At 44.8% G+C, this 22,352-nt stretch overlaps 1 protein-coding gene across 5 annotated transcripts in view; it reads right to left on the bottom strand.

The window, feature by feature from the left end:
• The window catches only part of C1PH17orf114 (chromosome 1p C17orf114 homolog), a 174,408-nt gene that overhangs the window by 8,034 nt on the left and 144,022 nt on the right, over window positions 1-22,352 (bottom strand). For 4 of the 5 annotated variants that reach the window (XM_069644147.1, XM_069644133.1, XM_069644124.1 and 1 more), the window contains one exon: window positions 2,541-2,636. In XM_069644147.1, coding sequence (XP_069500248.1) covers window positions 2,541-2,625 — 85 coding nt within the window. In that variant the 5' untranslated portion in view covers window positions 2,626-2,636. Of the gene's footprint in view, window positions 1-2,540; window positions 2,637-5,300; window positions 5,590-22,352 lie in introns of those variants that run through there. The other variant, XM_069644156.1, reaches the window with a different exon arrangement.

Here is a 22,352-nt window from a genome sequence, read left to right as displayed (position 1 = left end):
CGCTGGTTATTCCCCATTCCTCTTGGTGCAATGTCCCGCACTGGTTATTCCTCTTGATATGCTGCTCCTCACCAGTTATTCCTCTAGCTATGCTGTCCCTCCCCATTATTCCTGTTGGTATGCTGTCCCTCACTGGTTATTCCCCATTCCTCTTGGTGCAATGTCCTGCACTGGTTATTCCTCTTCATATGCTGCTCCTCAGCAGTTATTCCTCTTCATATGCTGTCCCTCACCGGTTATTCCTCTTGGTATGCTGTCCCTCACCGGTTATTCACCATTCCTCTTGGTGCAATGTCCCGCACTGGTTATTCCTCTTGATATGCTGCTCCTCACCAGTTATTCCTCTAGCTATGCTGTCCCTCCATTATTCCTCTTTATATGCTGCTCCTCACCCGTCATTGCTCTAGATATGCTGCCCCTCCCCATTCTTCCTGTTGGTATGCTGTCCCTCACTGGTTATTCCCCTTTCCTCTTGGTGCAATGTCCTGCACTGGTTATTCCTCTTCATATGCTGCTCCTCAGCAGTTATTCCTCTTCATATGCTGTCCCTCACCGGTTATTCCCCTTTCCTCTTGGTGCAATGTCCTGCACTGGTTATTCCTCTTGATATGCTGTCCCTCCCCAATATTTCCTCTTTACATGCTGCTCCTCAGCGGTTATTCCTCTTCATGTGCGGTCCCTCGTCGGTTATTCCCCATTCCTCTTGATATGTCGTCAGTGACCTGCTATTCCATATTTCTTATCATATGCCGCCACCACGCAGCGACAAAACCCCATTCATCTTGATTTGCGGTCGCTTGCCTAGTGCTCTTGAATTTTCAATAGGTTTTAAGGGGGTGGGAGGGGCTGCAGGTTTTGGCACTTACCACTGTTGGAACCAAGGGATCAAAACGAGACCTGGGGGTGGGTTTGAACAGCACGTGTCAGTTGAAAGGCTGAGTGAGGCTTACACATCATCAATTTTCAAGAAATGGTGGGTTTGTTGAGAGGGGGCCAGCTAATGTTTTGAAGCACTTAAAAAATAGCCAAATGTTTGCCCAACTAACCCATGTGCAGAGCATGATTGTGGGATCATTTTGGCCCTCGACTGAGCTGCGGCCAGCTGCGTGACATGATAGCTTGAGAAACGTATGGCGCGAAAATTGAATCGCAAGATCACATCTTGGTCTGAATCACTCAACGCAGAGTTTACAGCATATGGAGGCCGATCAGCTGAGCATTAACAGTTCCAGGGTCAACCCGTTTCTGGGCTATGTTTGACAGGTCATCGTACAGAAGGGGAGAACTGGGAACCATGTGCTCTAGAGAGTCTGGTTACATTAAGTACGTTTGAGAGCTCGTAAGCAAGGAAGAGATAAGGAAAGGAGCTAGGCGTGGACCATCGCTGGAGACCATGGCGTGGACCATCGCTGGAGACCATGGCGTGGACCATCGCTGGAGACCATGGCATGGACCATCGCTGGAGACCATTTCTCAGATGTTCCAAGGATCCACAGTAGAAACTTTGATTGAGGATGCAGAGGTCCAAGTGAGTGTACAAGACCGCTCTGTGGACTCACTTCATTATTACGGTATTTATGGAACGCGCACCTTGCCTCGAGAAGCAATGGAGCGCTTTACAGAGGTGCACAACAATACTGATCCACAACGGAGCGCTTGATAGCGTTTTAATGGGCAAATAACGTCGAGCTACCGCCAAAGAAATCCCCAGAAAAGGAGAAAAAAAAATGATGCTTGATTACACAAGTATGCAAAATAGAAATGGGAAATGTAGGTTTGGTAGTTGGGGGATTCAAACCTGTATTGTTCTGTGTCTTGCTTCCAAGACGAGCGCGTTGCCACAGAGCTATACTAGCTATAGCAACAGGATAATTGTTTTAAGCATTTTATATAAAATTTCTCAATTAGCATCCGCTTGTCTGCGAGGAGGGCATAGATCGGGCACCTTGGGATCTACAAAGGCTTGCCCACCAATACAGACCATTGACTTGTTGCATGTAAAACGTCCCTACAGTCTCCTCCAAGCTAACCATGGTTTTATAAGGATAAGAATGGTGTTATTGCGTCACTAATCAGTAGGTTGGGGAGGAGGGAGCTTTGGGATGCTTTAGTTGGGGGGCAGAAAATAGAGACACCAGTTGTAACATTTAAGTGGATTTATAATCGTCGTTACAGATTGCGTAACATACAAAGAGCACGTCATCTGGGACACAACCACATTCTGTGCAGTGCACCTACCAAAATGTGGTGGTTTTAAAAATAACAAGCGACAGAAGAGTGGGGCACTTACACCTACCACAAAGATGGACAGCTTGAGGCCACCTCCACATGTTTCGGCCCAGAACTTCCGTCAGCCCTAGCCGGCATATTTTCGGAGAGGGAGTCGCTGGCCAAAACATCTGAAGGACCACAGGTTGCCCTTCACCATGGGATGACTGGTCTGGGTAAATGCCCCAAGTCTTCTTGGCCCGTCCGAAATGTCGCCTCCTACCCTCCAATGCACATCTACAGAGCATTTATAAAAAGCCATATCCCATTACCTTCCAAGCTCTTGCTCTTGGTGAGCTTGGCACGTTCCTTCCGCCGGTCGAACCAGGGAAAACACTTGAGGACTTTCACACCCATGGCGAGACCACCTGCAAGACAGAAGACCACAGTGTGAGGCCACGGTTGCAGCAGTAACACAAGTGCATATATACAAGTTAAAAACATTCAATAGGCACACTACTGTGGAGCTAACCGCCTTGATGTGCCGCTCCTCCGAAGGACAGTGCGCAGTAGACCAACCAATAAAAGTCTCTTGTCCCTTCATGAGGTGGTGCCAAGTCTTTAAAATGGCCAGGAAGTGGAAATGTTCAAATCTAGCCTTAATTCCAGGGAATGAATGTCCCACAGCCATTGACACTGCCCTCCAAAACCTCTATGACTAGGTCAAGGGGGCACCATCAAGGCTGGGGTCTGCATCCGGGGCGTCCGCCTAGGGACGTTGGGCGGGATGTTCTTGCTTGCATACAGTAAAGGTGTGCACACATGTCCTTCCTGACTGACCAAGGAGAACCAAAGTAAGGCAGCCCGGACCGGACGAAGGGGGCGGATGCCACACCATGGGTCAGAGTAGGGTCGCAACTGGTGCAGATTTTGGCTGAACCAGTACGATTGAAAAGACATTGGTCTGGATACAGGCTTGCCTATAAGGAAGGGCTAGGGGTCAGGCCAAAGCTCCATCTAAGCTGTACAGAACTGGGCAGGTCTCGGAGGGGGCGATTACCCCACAGACAAATCTGTCTAGGCCGCACAATGGGCACTTGGAAAGTGCCCGTGCCACCCTCACTCTACCCACTGGAGGAAGTCAACTTCCGAAACATTTACATTTCAATTCCTAGGTCAGGCAGGGCCAATATTTCCACAGCATCACATATGTAGGCATGGCAGGCTCCATGTTGCCCCCCACAATGAAGGGCCTCGGGTGGCTGTCTGAGCGGGCAGGGATTGTACAGTCTCTTCCCACTGTTCCAGCCACCTGATGGGCTGAGCGCCCTTTCCTGGGTGCAAATGTTTATCTTTAAAGACATCTGTTAAAGCTCATTTGCTGTAGAGAGATTTGCATGACGAGTCACCATGGAATTGGAATCATCGGTGTCCAAGACAAAAAAAACGGTTGAAATCATAAATACCTTGAGCCCAAGTCCCATGTTTACAAATACGCAAACTACCCTAAAATCATGGCATGGCCTTAGTTTGTCAGCTACTAGCTTGGCAGGTGAACGTTGAAATGAATGGCTGGCTATGTGCGACAATCCTGGCCAAGCAACCTATTGTTTTCAGTGACCCCCAGGTAACCAGTATGGCAAGCCTCAAAGTTAAAAGCAAAAGGCATTACACGGTGCAAACGGCTCTTCAAAGCCAGCCCTAGTGGACAGAGGTGTACCGCAAAGCACATGGGACCCAGGAAATGGAGAATAGGTTGAGAGAAATAAAACTGAATCTTAGTTTATTGTGCTGTCCCTACAGTTTATCGTTATTTTAAATCTGCCAAAATTGTAGAACCATAGAAAGACCATATAGGACACCCAAAGTATTTTGTTTTTAAACATTCAACTTTGTGCTGCCTTATGCTGCATACATACGACGATTTTTGGCATTAGTGAAGTTTGGCAACCAACCTATTAAAATCATAACTTTGTACAATGCATCCCAATTTGTTCCATCTTTCTAGAATGTACAGTTGCAGTGAGACAAATAAATGTGATTTTATAAAAAGATGTAATTTAACCTATGACTCTGCCTAAAGTTTAATTTAGTGATATGAAATGCTACATTTGAAGGCTTATGGTGAAATTAAATCGATATTCTGTGCGAATAGCGTGTGCCACCAGATAAGGGGTGCTTAGAAGTCAGGTACGATGTTGTGCTACTCGTGACTGCTTTACAGATGATACATGCAGTCTTGAAACAGTATCCTGGCTTGGAGCGGAAGCCAGTGTAATTCACGCAGGATGGGGGTAATTGGGTCAAATTTTCGTGCCCCCATTATAAGTTGTGCTGCAGCGTGGTGGACTGCTTTTAGGGGAGTGAAGTTTGCCGGCGTCTCTCGGACCCTTGAGAAGTAGAAGGCTGACAAATGACACTGGGTAAGTTCTGTCTGAATTTGGCGGCAAACCCTTCCCTTTGCAGCAGTGAATCTTCAACACTGAAAAGGTAAAGGACCAATTCATTTTATGTTTAAAAAGGCAACACATTTCAGCTGCTGAGCGCCACAGACTTCTAGACACTCGAGCTCAGATGAGATACGGTTCCTTAGCCTGGGGACAATGGATGCCTTTAGGCAGTGGTCTAAGTGTACTAAAAGAATAAGTGGCACTATGTTCCCTGCTGGCCTGCCCCCCACAAACTCCATCACCAAGCCCCCTCCCACACACAATGCAACCCCCCCCCCCCCAAACACATGCGCCTGCTGTTTAAGGGAACGTTCAGGGCAGGGCACGTAAGTGCACGTTTCAACTTCTTGCTACACTTATTTTAAAACTAAATAATTCAGGAAGGGTTCCTTTTTAAAAATAAAAGTTGAGGAACCATAAAAAAAAAAATAATAATAATAAATAAATAAAAAGAAAGTAGAGGAGCACCACTCCAAACCGCTGGACGATTTTGGAAACAAAACAGTACCGTACCAGCATAAAGGAAGGCAGCCTGCACACTTGGTCATAGCTTTCTTAGCAAGCAGAGTTCTCAAACACACAAGGTCATGAGAAAAAAGGTCAAATTAGAAAAAGGCTGGATGCCAAAGTCAAATGTCTTACCCGAGGATTGCACAATCGTTCTTGAATTTATGTGCGCCCTTTAAGACTGGCAGAACAGGTTTGGTGGCAACACTAGGCTCAGTACATCCCTGAAGGCCTTTCTCCACTTGCCAAATAGTCGTGTAGAGTCATTTTTTGTTGACCTCTAGTCCCAGTCCCTCGAGATTGGATTCCTTGGTGCCTGGCTGTGCAGATAGACAGCCTACAGCAAGATGGCCGACCCGTAAAGCAAGACCATAGGCTTCGTTCACACGCACCCTAGATGACGCGGCCCACGAGAACGATGAACGGGCAATGCTATGAAAAGAGACTGCAGGTGAAAATGGCAAACATTAGAAAGCCTACCTCCTACCCGCCAAGAGGCAAGGAATCGGACGTGGCACTCCGAAGGCCAATTTCCTATGCCTTCTGCCATGGCACAAGCCAACCTGTAGTAAAGGTCGGCCTAACCTTGGCATTGCTGTAGGACCCCGCTGCCGCCTGCACGTTCCAGAGCTCCTGGCAAACTCGTCTATCAATAAGTCGCTTAAGATTGGGTTTCAAGGAGCTTATCTCCATTCCTCTCCCTGCTGCCAATGTGAATGAAGGCAGGGATTGGACGCATTCCAACCGGGATTTCCGTATGGCATGAGAAGCCTCCCGGCCATAGCGAATACGCAGAGTGGACCAGGGTACATAGGTCTACCTTAGATACCAAATAGCCACAAAACCATGTGATATGTCAATTATAACGCGACTGTACACCCGTGTTTCTAAGAGCGACAAGGGAGGGAAGACAGAGGGAGGCCGAGACAAACCATCTTACTAGGCCTTGTGTCATTTAGATCGCTCAAGTGCGAGAACGCAATGTGCAGAGGGAACTAGACCTATTTGTGGCATAGCAAATCAAAGCAAGTGTGGAAAATCGTGGCATAGTAAGCTAGAGCAACAAATGTTAAACATTTTGCACATAACGGTTATTTCAAAAGCAAGCATTGGCAAAGCCAACACCTTTGGTGGCTGCCCCATTTCTCAGAAGGTGGCGTGCGAAGACGCAGTTTGCGGCAATGTATTTTTCCATTTGCATTTATGAAGGACAGGGCATTTCTTCAAGCAAAAAGTGTAGAGACGCGTCCACTAGTTGGGGCCATGCAGCAAGTGGGCGCCTCACAATCATATTGTGAGCGGAAAAAGAGACGGGGGGAAATAATTCGGGGTTTCTCCAGGGAACCGCCTAGTGGTACACACCGTTAAGGACAGAAAGAACGCTCAGGGGGAGTCAGAATCTTGGGGTTCCTCCAAGGTGAAAGGATATGGGAGCTTGAGTCCCAAACTGAAGGCATGAACTGTGGCGGCCTTTTTGGATATCGAGGGATGGGAAGTCTGCTGCTGGTGGAGGGTGAGGTGGGGGGTAAGGGCGGCTGCAGCTGGAGGACGTCCGGGATGAGTGATGCATTGAGAAATGGAGGAGAGTGTTGGAATGAAGGGTGCAGGGAGTATAATGCAGGAATATGGAAGCAGCCAGGTCGGAGAGGGAGATAGCCAATTGGCTGATGTAAATACCAGCAGCAGGAGTCCGGCTCTCTGCACAATCAGCTGTAAAGGGCCCGGTTCTGCATAGAGAGCCATTCAGCAGTTGAGGGGGGGGTGGGGGGGCAGGTAGGAGCTTCGAACAGATGAGGGTGCAGGTGGAAAGGTAGAGCGGAGCAAGGGGCTCGAGATGGAAGCCCAAGAAGTGACGCAGTAGTCCACGCGACGGAGTACCAGAGCGGAGATATTGTGTGGCGTGGTAGAGGAGAAGAGGCCAGACTTATGGGGGTTAATATTTACCCCTCGCTGCAGCTGCACAAAAGGTGATGAAATGCTGGCGCTCCAGATTGCAACAATGTTGGAGCATGGATGGGTGGGGGGGGGGGGTGTCGGGGGTGGCAGAGGGGGCGTTTATCACTAGAATAAGATTGCCGATGGGATGCGGGGTGGGACATTTTGGAGAGGAGTGGAGAACAATGCTGCAGAGTTCATCCGGTGATGGGCGGATAGGAGGCGGCCAGAGCTGGGGAGAAGTGGGGGGGGGAGGAGGGGGGCAGGATGCATTCTTCAATGGGCGGACTTTTATGCCCATGCAAGGCACTTGTGCAGATATAGGGAGGTGCCCTAACCACGGATCCGGGATCCAATCTGCTGGACACGTCTCCAATTGATCACTTCGATCATTGGACCCAGACACTGATCTGGAAGGATTCGTTTTGGAATTCACTGGAAAAAAAAAGGGAGATGCATGAAGGCATTAGCCCGCTTAGATGAAAAAATGCATTGTAATTTGCATAAAAAAGCCATTTTACAGTGTACATAGCCAACTTTGCCTACCCATTACAATACTCCGTATGTATATTAGGGTCAGCCACTGTGGGAGAACACACCGAGGTAGTAATATGAATCTCCGGATGGCGACAGACCTAAGAGATGTGTCCTCATGCAGCTATTCAATCATTTAAGATATAGACCAAGCAACCATGGCCCCTAGTAAGAACCTCCAACAGCACGATAATGACCATTCTAAGATGGCCGCACTGTGGGTCAAGTTCATTTTCCCTGCCAATATGTCCAACTCACTGAAGCTGCAGAGAGGCAGGACTTCCGTTTAAAAAACTAGGCTGTGCATGCCTTGAACAGCATGGCATAATTGGTGTACTGCTGTATGTGCTGTATCCTGGACCAGAGACTCGTGGTGCGACCACAAAATTGTGCCTATTATGTAAGATATGGGATGCGCCAACTCCTCTCTCGAGTGGCCTTCGTAGTCTTATAGTGACTTGCAAGACACTTGCATCTTCCACTTAACAAGGACTTTTCCAGACCAATTTTCTGCTTCCTCCCGCCTAGGGTAGCTGGTGCTGCAATCATCTTTTCGGATCACACATTTGTTTGGAAGATCTCATGCAACAGGGCCAATCGTACACACCCATTTGAGACCTTGACTGCAGATGTGGCCATGCACTTGCCAAGAAACCAACAGCAGGCAAGTACTGCGAGCGGCCTACTGTGCTTGCTCAAGGCTGGGAAGTCAGAGGGATGACAGCCCACTCCCCCAGCATCCTTTGTGGGGCTAGACATTCTGCCAGGCCTATTTTGAGTCTCTCAGATGGGTCAGTGGATCAGGCCTCAGCCCTGTGTTTTGATCTTTCCCAGTCAATACAGCTGTGGTTTCCATTTTGCTTTCATGGCTGTTCATGGTAATTGCTTTTTCGGTGTCAGAAAGCAGTTCATGTGTGTTTTGCACCTGGCTAATATCTCTGTTGGTATGTTCAGCCATGTCACCATTCCATGATTACTTTGGTGATGTCATCCAGGTTTGGTCTGTGGGGCTGCTTCAATGGGTGGCATCCATCATGTTGGGGGTATGCTTGGGGGGCCAGGTGGGTCGAGACCGCCTCAACACTGTTTTCTGAACAATGAGAAATTATTGTGCCCTAGTCTTACCCGTATGATGGATTTTGTGCTCTTCCCTTCGGATCTTCGAGTCTTACAACACATCCATACATTGACTTGTGACAATTTCTGAACAATGTGATATTTCAACTAGGCTATGCTGGTGTGGGCTAGGTTTTGATAACCACGCTAACATGAACTAAGCAAGCCCTGCTGCCGAATGGGGTCCTCCATCTTCAGCCATCTAATTGGGAGTGCCATAACTGTGCACCTGATCAGGGATATGGATGGTGGCCGACTAGTGTCAATACACTAGTGGGCACTGCTCCTGGAGTCCTACCACCATAGAACCAATCACGCAGGAAGAGAACGGGATTAGTACAGGATCTCTGATTAAATCTATATTGCAGAGGAATTTTTAAGAACCGAAACAACGATGTAAATATGAAACATGTACCTGGCAGACAAAATGCTACAAATTGCGTTTACCAGCAAGGGTCCAAAAAAATAAATAAAACCAGTTATCATGCACTGCCTGGGCGGGTCAGTGGACCTCTTGGTCTGCTACCTTTAAATAATTGAGCATCACGAGGAAGTTAAGGCTGTATAAGTAGTACTAGACTGGAAGGCCAAAACTAGGCGGAGCGAGAAAAGAATAACTGGCTGGTTTAAAAACGAATGTGAAAAATCTCCCAGTAGGATTTAGGGATAAAAAGGTAGATTTTTCCCCAAAATTAAAAGACATGTTCAGAATTGACCGAGGACTTCATAGCAATGAGAGTAAATGAGTTCAGTCGCGATACAACAGTTAGTCGCAATACTAAAGTTTTGCTAATGCTTAGCAGATGAAGATTGTACGCGGATATCCGGTGGGGAGTGTGCGTATAAACGAACATCGAAACCTTTCACCAGGACCTTGTATAATAATTATTAGTTAGGTACACTGAATATGCATGTTGCAAAAACTGTTTTGTTACTAAAAGCACTTTATTGGATTGTACAACTTGGCTAATCAGATACAAAATTGTAATGAAGATTCTTTTATCCTTCTGACCCCATTTGGTGTATGTATGGTTAATATTGCAATTGTATATATGTAACAATGTTCCCTGTAGGAACATTTTGGGTTGGCTCCTTATCCTTCATATTGACGATCACTCCAAAAACAAAAAAAATAAAAGCCTTTAGCCACCTTAAAGCAACTTTCAATGGGCAGCATTCTGATGCAATGGGGTATCGCACCCCCGAATCCATTCGTCACATGCCACCGATTCAGCTTCCATTCCACGTTCAGTCCCCCATCGGGTGATCATTCCGAAAACACAAAAAAGCTCCACCCTGCCACCGCCACTTTCTGGACATCATACCTCCCACCCAATATGCCCACCCACCACTTCTTCCCCTCGCCCCCACACCCCACTCACTTACCTGCTCCCCACAACACTCTACATCATGCTTCGTCACCTTATGCATTTGTCTCGAGTCGGTGATTCCCGGGTGGTCTCCTATAGGGGCGGCCCAGGAAACGGTTTTAAGATCCCATACCCCATGTTTTCCCTACCATTAATAAAGGTCTGGGTTGAAGGCAGGCAACGAGAGGATTTGAGCACCATCAGCAAAAACATGACGGGAGAGGTCAGCGGAAAAAGAGATGAGCTTGCCGACGGAGGAGCAGAGGGTAATGAAGCTGTGGGCCTCCAGTTGTTGAATGGGAGGGTGACGTGAGACGAGAATTTGCAGTGCAGCCAATATAGCACTGAGGTATTAGTCACACAACCTTAGATTAGGTTTGCGCAAAAGACTTTTTGAAAATATGGGCGAAATAGTATCCGCTGGACAACCAATATTAGGATACTGAATAAAAACGTAACTAATGTAATGATCCAATCCACTTAAGAAAGGAATTTGGCAGTTCTTAACAGACCACTGAGGAATTTTTGGCAGATTTGGTGACTAATGTACAGAGTAAAACTGTAAAATGTGTCGGTGGGGGGGGATTGGCAGAAAGTTACATCTGCATGCCTTCAATGAAGAACTTCCTCTTAAGAGGCAAATTGAAACCTCTACTAATCAGGGAGAAGTACAAGAAAGTGTAAGAAGTTACAATCGAAATATAGAACTTTCAAAGCGCAAAGCTACTAGAGAGAGAGGACGGAATTATGTTGTATATCCTCATTAAGTGGGACGTCGGCTCTTTCTGGGAGTTAATGAATGCACGGGAGGTCTTGTCAGCAATAATACAGCGGAACGCGGTATCAGAGGCCTACGGGGTTAAAATATGTGGAGGAATTATATGCGTCAAATACTGCATTTAAGAGTTCAGCTAAGGTCCCACGAGAAGACCAACTAGGAAAAGAATTAAGCTTACCTTACCTATTGAAGATGAGGTTATGGAACAAATTTCATCTAGCAAACATACTGGGGCAGCTGGCCCAAATGACTTAATGAATAACACCTCGAAAGCCGATCCCTCTGCTTGGGCAGCTGCTTTAACAATGCGTTTTAGAACTGCGGTGCAAAAAAGCTGCCATCCTAAACCTTGGCAGACATCTTTTGTGGTTCCAGTCTACCAAAAGGGGGGGTGGGCAATGACCAAATACAAGATCTACAGTCTGATCAGTTCACAGTCTTTGCGTCCCTCTTGTTGACGCACTTGGAGGCCTGAGCACTCTCGGCGGGGAGGCTGAATAAGCTCCAGACAAGATATCGAAGGGGTCATTCTTTGAACATAAATGGTCTTGTCGTAAGGGCAATCCAAGAGACTGAATGGACAGAAATCCAGATATACCTAGGTCACCTTGATTGACCTGTCTCCGGCTTTCGATAGAGTTTATCGTGGTTGACAGCTCGAAACTAGACTCTTGGTGGCTGCCTAGAGGCCCGATGAGCATGCTTGTGGCTCGGGTATCAGGGTGAGATTGAAGAAAGAGGGAGCCTTATCCCGAAGAATTGAGAACAAACCCGGTCTGAGGCAAGGGTGCGTGTTGGCCCCCTGCCCCTAATTTCTATGTCTCGGACATAGGGGAATATTTAACACCTTCTGCATTTAATTCCCCCCCAGACTGAGTAACAATACCCTGGATGGCCTAAGCTGACGACTTCCTGCTCTACGATAATTGGGATGCCGAAGCTTCTCACCACTTTCTCCGAGTATGCCACGGATAACAGGCTCAAAATAAACCAAACAAAAACTAGAATTCTCACGTTGAAGGGCAGAAAGGGTGGCTCCTTCGGGTGGTCTTTGGAAAGTACCAGACTTGTGCACTCCATGACTAGTATATTTGGGCTTTCATATTTCGGCTCACCCGCCGTAACTGAATGTTCGCCTCAGCCTTTTTCAAAAGGCAATTTCCCTGTCTAACCAACTGTTGGCAATTTCCCTGTCTAACCAACTGTTTAAGGTTGGCCGCTTTTCACCAAAATCAGTGATTATGAAGGGAAAATCGTCCCAAAATTGACATATAGGATGGATTTGTTTCCAGAGGTCACCTTTGATTGGCTAGACACTATAGAGGGAGTAATGTGATGACAGGCATTAAATGTAGCAAATTATAGTCCATTAGCAGCCATTTGATTCGCTCTTGGAATACTATCAATGAGGGAACGAGTCCAGCGGTGGCTTTTGTTTCTGTCTCGGAAGATTACCTGCCCAATTAACGGCTCATTGTATACAGAAATAAGGTAATATGGGTGGCTCGTCTAACGATGTTGTCCAAATGAAGGATTATCGTATGGGCTTGTTAACCGAATGCAATTTCGATTTGGAGGCCGTGATTGTTAATCCTGAGAACATCAAAAACTCTGTCTACGACAGGGATTGGATGAAAACAATTTTCATGTTTAGCCATCCCTGAAACAGGAGCATAAAAAAAGAGGAGTTGTCGTCCCATATTTGACCATTTTCCGCAGTCGTTCATAGAGAATGATTTCAATGCGATTTCGATGGAATCGATTGTTATCAAAGGAGGGGGTTGTCCCCTATGATGGACGCTACACGTAGATTCAGACAAGGACTCAAAAGAAAAGACAAGGCATTTGCTATTGGGAGTGCCGACCTCTGAAGGCGCAATGATTGGCTTATTTTAAGAAACTGGTCTATACTATCAATTGGCGTGATAAAGAAAATGTGCGCAAAGGCTGTCCAAGCAGTGAAAAGATATCGCATGGACTAGTTGTGGCAGCATTTTATTTTATTCCTTGCACCTGAGCACTTTAATAAGGAATGGTATTGTGAGACCCCTCTGTTTTTGGAGTTTGGGAAAAAAAAACATCTTGATGGAGCACCTTGCCTGAATTTAAAACAAAAAAAAAGAAAAAAAAAAAAGACAATCCTTCTACGACAGCACTTTGTAGGTTTTTTATGAACTGGGATTTTAACGGGTGTGTAGGTCAGTTTTATGGACAAGTTTAAAAACTGTAGGAATTGGCTATGAAGTTATAATGCCTTTTATAAGTTAATTTTTATTTTCTGATTAAATAAAGTACAAAAGGTTTCTTAAAACCATTAATAAAAAATAATTGAAAAAAACAATTTTAAAAATAAATAAGCTGCCCCCTCTAAGAAACCCAAGTAGCGAGCAGGGGTCAAGTCCTAATAATTAAAGTGAAGGGACTCATCAACAAACGTGACGTCACAAGAAATGAGCATATCAAGGTGAAATATGCACATTTCATTAAATTTGCTTTGCGTAACCACCCAACTTGCACAGGACGAATGGCATTTGCCTTTCAAAAAATGCAACAGACACAAAACTAAAGGATATTTTCTTCTAATAGTGTTTTAAAAAACGTTAAAAGTTGTGCATGTTTTAAACTCCAAGAACCAATACAAATGTTTTCCCTGGAAGTTGCAGTACTGAAATGAGACATTCCACCTTACTTGAGCAATGACAGCGAGGAAATGCAAGATGTCCGCCGTTTAATCCAGCCCATAGTCAGATTGCCCATCAGACATGCACTGCCGCAGTTACTAACCTGCAATTCATTTTTCATAAGAGGATCAAGGGCCGCACCACCTGCACAACATGGTAAACTGAAGTGTGGAAAGGGGGCAAACAGCTGCATGCAGAAACAAGTCCATGCACGAATGCCGCTGTACCCGGTTTTACCCGACATCAATTTCCACACACTACGCATATCAAAAAACAAATGAATTAATCTGTGCAAAGTAACTGGGCAACGACCTTGTAGTCTGTGCTGCAGGGCTCGTCGCATTTCATGAAGTTCTCCAGAGCCACTTCCACGTTCTTGTGGTTGGGCGGAAGAGGGGAGAACTGGTGGGAGACTGGGCCTGCCAAATGTAACAAACACAAGTCCCGCCAAAAGTTGTATTTACAGAGAGAACAGACAGCTGCACCGATGAACGTCACTTTTCAAGGCAGAAACGTGTAAATATTGCGGACTGTGCTTTTCAACGTAGTGCAGGCCTCCAAAACAAATCCAGATCCTCCCAAAAGGCACACTTGCAGGTTTTCCATAGTCATGAAAAACGTCGATTCCATTCACCTCAAAGGCGGTCCTTTTTAGGGCCGTCATAAAATGGATCTTGGCAGGTTAGTTGCTCGGCAACTGCAAAGCAGAAAATGGCTCCCGAACACAAAATGGTGGCTTCTCTAGGCCAGGCAAGCATTCAAATTCCCCTTTGGTCTTCCTAATTTACACAATTTTTTTCACAATCACCCAAGGCTGTGACGCACAAGAGTTTATGACATCATACTTGTGCATAAAGTGCGGATGAGTAGATGTTCTGTTACCTTAAAGGCCTCCATCTACCAAGATAAAGGGTTACACATCGGCTGTGTAAAGGATTTGTGAAAAACGTATAAGTGTGAAGTGGAACCTAGCGGTACAACAATTTCTCCGATTTATTGAGAATAATATTGAAATGTTACACGATCTTCTATAAATTCTTCAAACATTAGATTTTTTTAAGAATTCAATAATTAATTGGGCGTTATAAACTCATTTAGTTGTCCCCAAAAATCTCACTATTTTCTTATAATCGTACAATTCCGTTGGTGATGGTGCAAATAGCTTTAACATTAACATATACTATATAACAAAAGGACATATTTATGCATGTCCGAAGCCATCATGGGCAGTAGTCTTCCTGCACACACAGAATGCTCTGCTAGAGGGAGCTGTTGCCCTAGGAATAAACAGTGTTCCAAGTCGCATAGCGGTGACAACAGGCAAAGCTATTTTATTTATTTATTTGTATAGCGCCGACTGCTTGCAAGCATCGGGGCGTGTATAAAGAGACCAGGACAGACGAGAAAAGACGGACAAGAGACGGGACAATCAATTACAGAGTTGTGTGGGCCAGAGGAGGTTGGGACAACTTATCAAGAATTAGTTAACGAGCAAGGTTTTAAGTTTTTTGCGAAAGGAGTAAAGATTTGTCTCCAGCCTGAGACGAGTCGGCAATTTGTTCCAACTAGCTGTCGCACGGTTTGGAAAGGCTCTCCCTAATCCAAGTTCTTTTTTATGGTTCAATGTATTTATCTGGCCTTTGGCTTCTGATCTTAGAGTCCTGGTGGGATTGTAGAGTGTAAGTTTAGCCTTTAAGTAGGCGGGCTCTTTGCCATATAGGCACTTGTGGGCTAAGCATAAGGGCTTGAATTGTACGCGATCCTCCATTTTCCGCCAGTGAAGGTCATGTCTGGCTTCACTAATATGCTTTTCTGGATTTTTGCTTGATTACTCTTATCGCATGGTTTTGAATCAGTTGGAACCTGTGCAAGCTTTGCTTGCTGGCACCTGCGACGAGTGCGTTTCCACAATCTAATCGCGACAAGATGGTGGCTGTAGCAATAATAACGCAATTCTTTTCACTCAATAGGGGTCTGATTGCTTTAAGAAGTCTAATGTAGTAGTTGCAGTTTTTACTGACATGCATAGCTTGAGCATCTGCGTTGAGAGATGCTTCCAGGGTCATACCGAGAGTCTTGACTTTACTCCCTACTTCTATACGGGATTGGTTGATTTGGAATGCCTTGTAGTCGGAGAGTTTGGCGCGTGCCTGGGTGGATCCGAAGACCATTAACTCGGTCTTATTGCTGTTCAGGCACATCCAGTTGTTGTTCATCCACTCTTCAATGTTCTTGTAGAGGGTGTTCAAAGTCATACTGTCTTTTGCGTGGTCCCCGCTTTGATTCCATAACCAGCTGGGTGTCGTCAGCGTAGTTGGTGAAAAACACCCGGAGTTGTCCTAATAACACACAGGAATCGTATGTATAAGCTGAAGAGCAAAGGGGATCGACTAGCTCCTTGTGGCACCCCACATAAGATGTTATGTTCAGTGGAAAATGCATCTCCCCAGTGAACACGAGAGATTCTATTCTCGAGGAAGGAGGTAAACAAGCTTATTGCATCCTTGGAGCAGTTAGCAATTTTATCGAGTGCTTGTTGTAGTAGCTGATGGTCTAGCAAGTCAAACGCAGCACTTCGATCAAGAAGTACTAGTAAGCCGGTTTTGCCCTTGTCCATGATTTCCAACATTTTTGCTTGTAGATCTAGCATTGCTGTCTCTGTACTATGTACAGCTCTAAACCCAGACTGTTGCGGAGGTAGGATCTCATGCTTTTCCACGCATTGCTGAAATTGAGCTGTAGCTATCCTGTCCATGACTTTAAGTGTAAAGTTGCAATTTGTGATGGGCCTCAAGTTGTTGGGGTCCCGTTGATCTAATTTGTTTTTGTTTTTTTTACAAGTGGGGTTATGGTGACTTTTTTAAATGTTTTCCGGAACCGATTTGTCACGAAAAGAAGCGTTTACAATTTTAGTGAAAAGTGGGGCAAAGATGTTTGGGTGTTCAAGAATTATTTTGGGAGGGAGCTTGTTTTCTGAGCAGGACGATGGTTTCATGGATGTCAATATTTTCATTATGACTTGAACAGAGATTTGTTGGAATTGAAACTCTTTTTCCTTGAATGTCATCAATTCGACTAAGGGGTTTAGGTGGGATTTAGTCTCAAGGGCGGAAGCAATTCACTCTCAAGCTTTGGTAATTTTATTGCCAAAAGCTATCGGAGTGTTTTCACATTCTGATTGTGAGGGAATGAAATTGGAGGCTAAGGCCTGAGGTGTGTCAATAGATTTAAGCATGTCAAAGAGTTTACTGGCAGAATTCGAGGATGCTTCAATTTGGCTATTGAAGTAATTCCTTTTGGCCTCGTTAATGTTGTTTTTATAGGATTTTTCTAGAGCTTTCCAGCTGGTCTTGTTGTCGTCAGTTGGATTTTTTTGCCATTGTACTTCACTGTGTTTTTTCTCTTTTTTTAGGTTAGTTAGTTCTGGTGTAAACCGCTAGGGGGAGCTATAGGCTTAGGTTCAATAGTGGCCCCCCACTGTGTTAATTCTAACCTGCACTTTAGCCTGTGTAAACGGGCATGGACACTGGTTTCTTATAAACTACTTCTAAGAATCTTACGTCATATTTATGAGAGATTATTTTTGAACCATCTCATGGAACCTGTTTCCACACATGACACTGCAGAGTTGCCAAAACACCACTAAGTCAGAGGACCCTTTATCGAGTCTTTTTGCATTCGCTGTATTAGCCTACAAGTTCCAGCATGCAAAGTGAGGTTCCGTAAAAAGATTGTGCTGGAAAAAAAGGTGCCCAACCAGAGTTGTGAAATCTGAAGCCCTCGTCATGCACCATCACTGGTTAAGAAGTTTTATTTTCTTATTAACGAATTGAAAAGGCGACCAACCAGAACGCCCAACGCGGTGGAGTAACTTTGCTGAAAGTGTTGAGGGGAGGGGTACAGGACATCAAAATGAAAGGGGCCCCTGCCAAATGAGTGGGACAAAAGGGTGTAGCACAAAAGTTCCATACACCATTTTACCAGACCCAAAATTATGCCCATGGCCCAACGCCTCGCACACGATTAAGGGGGTGAGGGAGGGATAGCTCAGGGCAATGCATTTATCTTAGAAGCAAGACAACACAGTGCAATACAGGTTTGATTCCCGATAGACACACTTAGAAACCTATCCCTGGTATTAAGTGCGTCATAAAAGAACAATTATAATTATAAAATAGTATACAGGTTAAGAAAATAGCGCAACAAGACGCAGTACCATTTCTAATCAAAAGAGTCCGGTTCATGGACGTTGGTCTATAGCGTGCGGTGATGGACGCTATTGGCCTATTGCTTCCTTGGATATTTGCAATTCCTTCAGCGGATCCACCATAAATCGCTTCCTGTACAGGCAATAAGACGTTTTACAGGCAATATACTGTTTTACTCTTGTGCACTTTTCCTCAATATGCTTTTCGGGAAATACTTTTGGGTACATGTTCTTGTTTGGGCGTACAGGGTGGGATTGAGGGGTGTTCAGACCACTCCCCCCCCCGCCCCCAACAATTAGAGCAAAAGGATATTGAAGAATACTGCACACGAGCAGAGACGTAAAGACAGTCGTCCATAACAAAGCGCAACACTCATCTGCTTATGAAGGAAAGTGCTATTTCAGGGTCAGTCTATCAAGGTGTAAAAGGATGGGGAGGCACAACAGAAAAAATTAGGGATAAAAAATCCAGTCAAAGAGAACTATCATCGCTGTGATCTCTAGAAAATGTTTTTTTTTTTTTTTAAAGTATAGTGATCAGCTGATAATTCCTACATCTTCCTCTTCCTTCTAGAATATCGAATAAAAAAGCCGCTTTTGCATGGGTTCAAAAGGAAGCTTAGACGATGGAGAGACAAAGATAGAAGAACAAGTTACTTACCTTATCTGGTAACATTCTTTCGATGGGATGTTCCTCCGACGTATTCCACAATTATGGCAGGTAATGACCGCAGCAAAGCGCGGTCATTACCAGTCCTAGATGTGGAATACGTCGGAGGACACAATTCCCTCGAAACACCACTACTTAGGCCAGATGTATATTACACTTCCAATTGATTTGGGAGTGTTTCAAACAATGGACTCCGCCCAATTTCTTTTAAATCTAGGTAAGGCCATACACACCCACCTAGAATATTCAAAACTTGAAGCCCTACCTCAGCCAAGGAACAGACAATATTCAAAGCAACTGACCAACATAAGATCGGCTTAATGTCTCAGTGATCACACCGGCCAAAATGATGCCGCGCATCAGCAAGGATGTCATTTGTAGGTCACCAGGGGTCGCATCTGCAAACCCCCCCCCCCCCCGAGGTCTCCCTTGCTACCCCTAAAATAAATATATGTGTTTAAATATGCATTGTTTATTTTTTTAAAACATTTTTTAAATTGAAGCTCCTGGGATGTAGCCAGTGCCATGTGGCTCTTTGTTTCTTGAGTGGCTGCTGCCTTCTTCAGGACTAAAAAAAAAAACAAAAAAAAAATAACACAGGGGGTTCCACAAGTGTGACACTTTCAGCAGTGATCTTAAATAAGAAAGAAATGGGAACAAATAGTCTTTCTGGAATTCTATACATTAATTGCTAGATTTAATAAAGGTTTATTTTAGGCACACTTCAGGGGGTGAGTCAGTGATTTAGTCTGGCTTAAACACCTCAAATTCACAATGCAAATAAAAACTAAATGCATTTTGCTTTTCGCAAGTTGCAGTTACAGCATGTTTTTTTTCTGCCGTTGTCTGTTACGATCACAGACAACGGCAGAAAAAAATTAGGTGTCCTCGTTCACATTAAATAATCCTTGTGCCTAAAAGCTTGTGTAATGTGTTGAAATGTCTCACCATAGCACATAAAGTCGCCCTTGATTTCATTGTGCCACAATGAATGCTTTGTGGTAATGTCCATCTTTCCGTCTCCTTGCATGCTCTTCAGGATGTGTGTTTGCGTGTATGAGGTAACAAGTGCCCAGAGTACGGGATGCTGAGCGAGTGTGCAGCTTTCCCCGTTTCCCTGCGCTACTTTAAATTCTTTCAGATACAGTTCTGAACCCTTCCAAGGGTATGTATGCTGCCAACCTCTGAAGCCTGAAAAGTAGGTCTATGCAGGCTGGACATGTGGACAACTTTTTTTTTTTTTTTTTTTTTTTTTTTTAATTATTTATTTATAATATATACAATATATACAATGAATCAGCAACAGGCAATATGTATATATACAAAAGCCGAAAAAAAGAAAGAAAAAAAAAAAACAATAAGTACACAAAAAGGGTCATAAAATATAAATAATCAAGAGATAAACTAAAGTAAATCATTAAACACATTCCAAATCTTCTCATATGTTGAACATTTACTCTTCAATTTGTAAATCAATCTCTCCGTCCTTGACAGGTTATGCATTTCCTGTATCCATTCGTCATAGGAAGGTGAGACCCGCCCTTTCCACCCACGGAGAATCAGCCTCTTGGCCACAATGAATGCATGACAAATCCATTTCTTGTGAGCTGAGCTGACATCACCCAACCCGGAAACATCACCAAGGATTACTGTCCTAAAATTAAGGTCCAGCTCACCTCCTACAATCCTGTCACATACATTACAAATTTCACTCCAAAAGTCTCTGACTCTCAGACAATCCCACCACATGTGTTCCAATGACCCGACTGCCTGTACACACCCCCAACAGTTAGAGTCGTCGGACATGCCTCTTTTATGTAATGTTTCGGGGCACCAATATACCCGGTTCAGGATCTTGATCTGTCTCGATCTTTCACCTAAATTCAGAGAGCACAAAGATACATTACTACACATATTCCGCCAATCATCCAAATCGATCTCTGATCCGATTTTCTCACTCCATACTTGCCGCAAATTGTCATTGCTCCGAAAATTTGACACCATTAACTTGTAAAGCCGACTGGCAAGACCACCACACTTCTTACTGGAATCCGTCAACAAAGCGCTCATATCTAACGAATCGGACCAGTCAACCTCACCAACCGCCCGCTTAAGCCGCCTGTAAGCAGAGTCCGATAAACCTTCAAAGTTATATCTCTCTCTCAGTTCCGCCGCCGTCAACCATCGCTCATCATTTCCTAAATCAGAAACCTGTTTAATATCCATCAGAAACCATTCAGGCCAAAAAACTGTCCTCAAATTGTCCCTAATCTTAGGATTCAACCAAATGGAGGCACTCTTACACTTGAATGCATCTCGACCAAGTAATGAGAAAACTGCAATCCAAGACTTGCGCAAAAATGACGTCGCCAGCAAATCACCACCCTGAATCTTAGTATTAGTGGTCAACAAGGCTGTAGGTCCCAGCGGCCCATAGGCACTCGACTCTGCCATCGCCCAGTTGTCCAATTCACTAATCAAAAATGGAACAAAAGAGTTCGCAGAAAAGGCCAAATGGTAGGCCCGAAAATTTGGTACCCCCAGTCCACCTAAGTGAACTGGAAGCTGCAACTTCCATAGACTAAGCCTTGGTGGCTTTTTGTCCCACAAAAATTCCTGAACTAGGCGGTCCAGATCGTTCCAGTAACAGCACTTAATATTCAGAGGAAGCATACTAGATATAAAGTTTATCTTAGGAGCTGTGTTCATCTTCAGGGCATTAACTTTTCCCCACAAAGAAAGATTTAGTAAAGACCACCTCTGTAATTCCGATTTACATTCTCGAATAACCACACTCATATTCTCATCTACCATCTTAGAAAGAGGATACGTCAGCCATACTCCCAAATAACGTAACCGGCCCTCACACCACTTAAACCCCCTGCTCCGTAACCAGGGTCTTGTCACATCTGCTCGTCAGAGGCAACACTTCCGATTTCAAACGGTTAATTTTATAGCCAGAACAATCCTGAAATTCAGACAAAAGCCTCATCAAACCGGGGATGGACACTTGCAAATTCTTCAGTACCAATAAAAGGTCGTCCGCATAAAGCCACGCCTTTTGAGTTACCCCCCAACAACTCACTCCGTGCAAATCTGGGTCATGTTTGATGCCAACAGCTAAAGGCTCAATTGCTAGAATGAACAACAGAGGCGAGAAAGGACAGCCTTGACGCGTGCCACGCTCCAGTCTGAAAGCTTCTGATATTACTCCATTAGTCCTAACGTCAGCAGTCGACCTCGAATATAGAAGCGCAACCCAAGAGATGAACTCCTCACCCAAATTCATCCTCCTTAGTATAGAATATAAATAGTCCCAATTCACCCTGTCGAACGCTTTCTCTGCATCAAGCGACAGGACAGCGGCATCACAGTCCGTTTTATCCGCCATTTCCATAGTAAGCAATAACCTCCTGACGTTACTAGATGTACGTCTATTTTTCATGAAACCCGATTGTTCCTCCCCGATTAAAGTAGGCAATAAGTGCACCAGGCGCATAGCTAGGACCTTAGCAAGAATCTTATTATCTGTATTGATTAGACTTATCGGGCGGTAACTGGCCGGGAGATTACGGTCTCTACCTTTTTTCAAAAATACCGAAATAGACGCATGACTTGTACTTTTAGGTAGCGCCCCAGTCTGTTTGCTAGAAACAAACACATCTCTCAAGAGCTCCAGGGCTGAGTTTGGGAGAATCCTATAAAACTCACAGGGGAGGCCATCAGGACCCGGGGATTTGCCTGTATTCAGCGCAGAAATCGCCCCTCTGATCTCGTCCACCGTAATCTCAACACCAAGAAGTTCCTGCTCGTTATCTAAGATCTTCGGCATCGGTAAATAACCAAAAAAGTTCTCACCCTCACCGGTAATACCCGCCTCATTGCTATACAAATTC

This window comes from Ambystoma mexicanum, chromosome 1p (genome assembly GCF_040938575.1).
Source record: "Ambystoma mexicanum isolate Mex_15411 chromosome 1p, UKY_AmexF1_1, whole genome shotgun sequence".
Classification (NCBI taxonomy): Eukaryota; Metazoa; Chordata; class Amphibia; order Caudata; family Ambystomatidae; genus Ambystoma; species Ambystoma mexicanum.
Note: the sequence above shows the minus strand (reverse complement) of the source record. Positions and strands in the feature narration are given on the sequence as shown.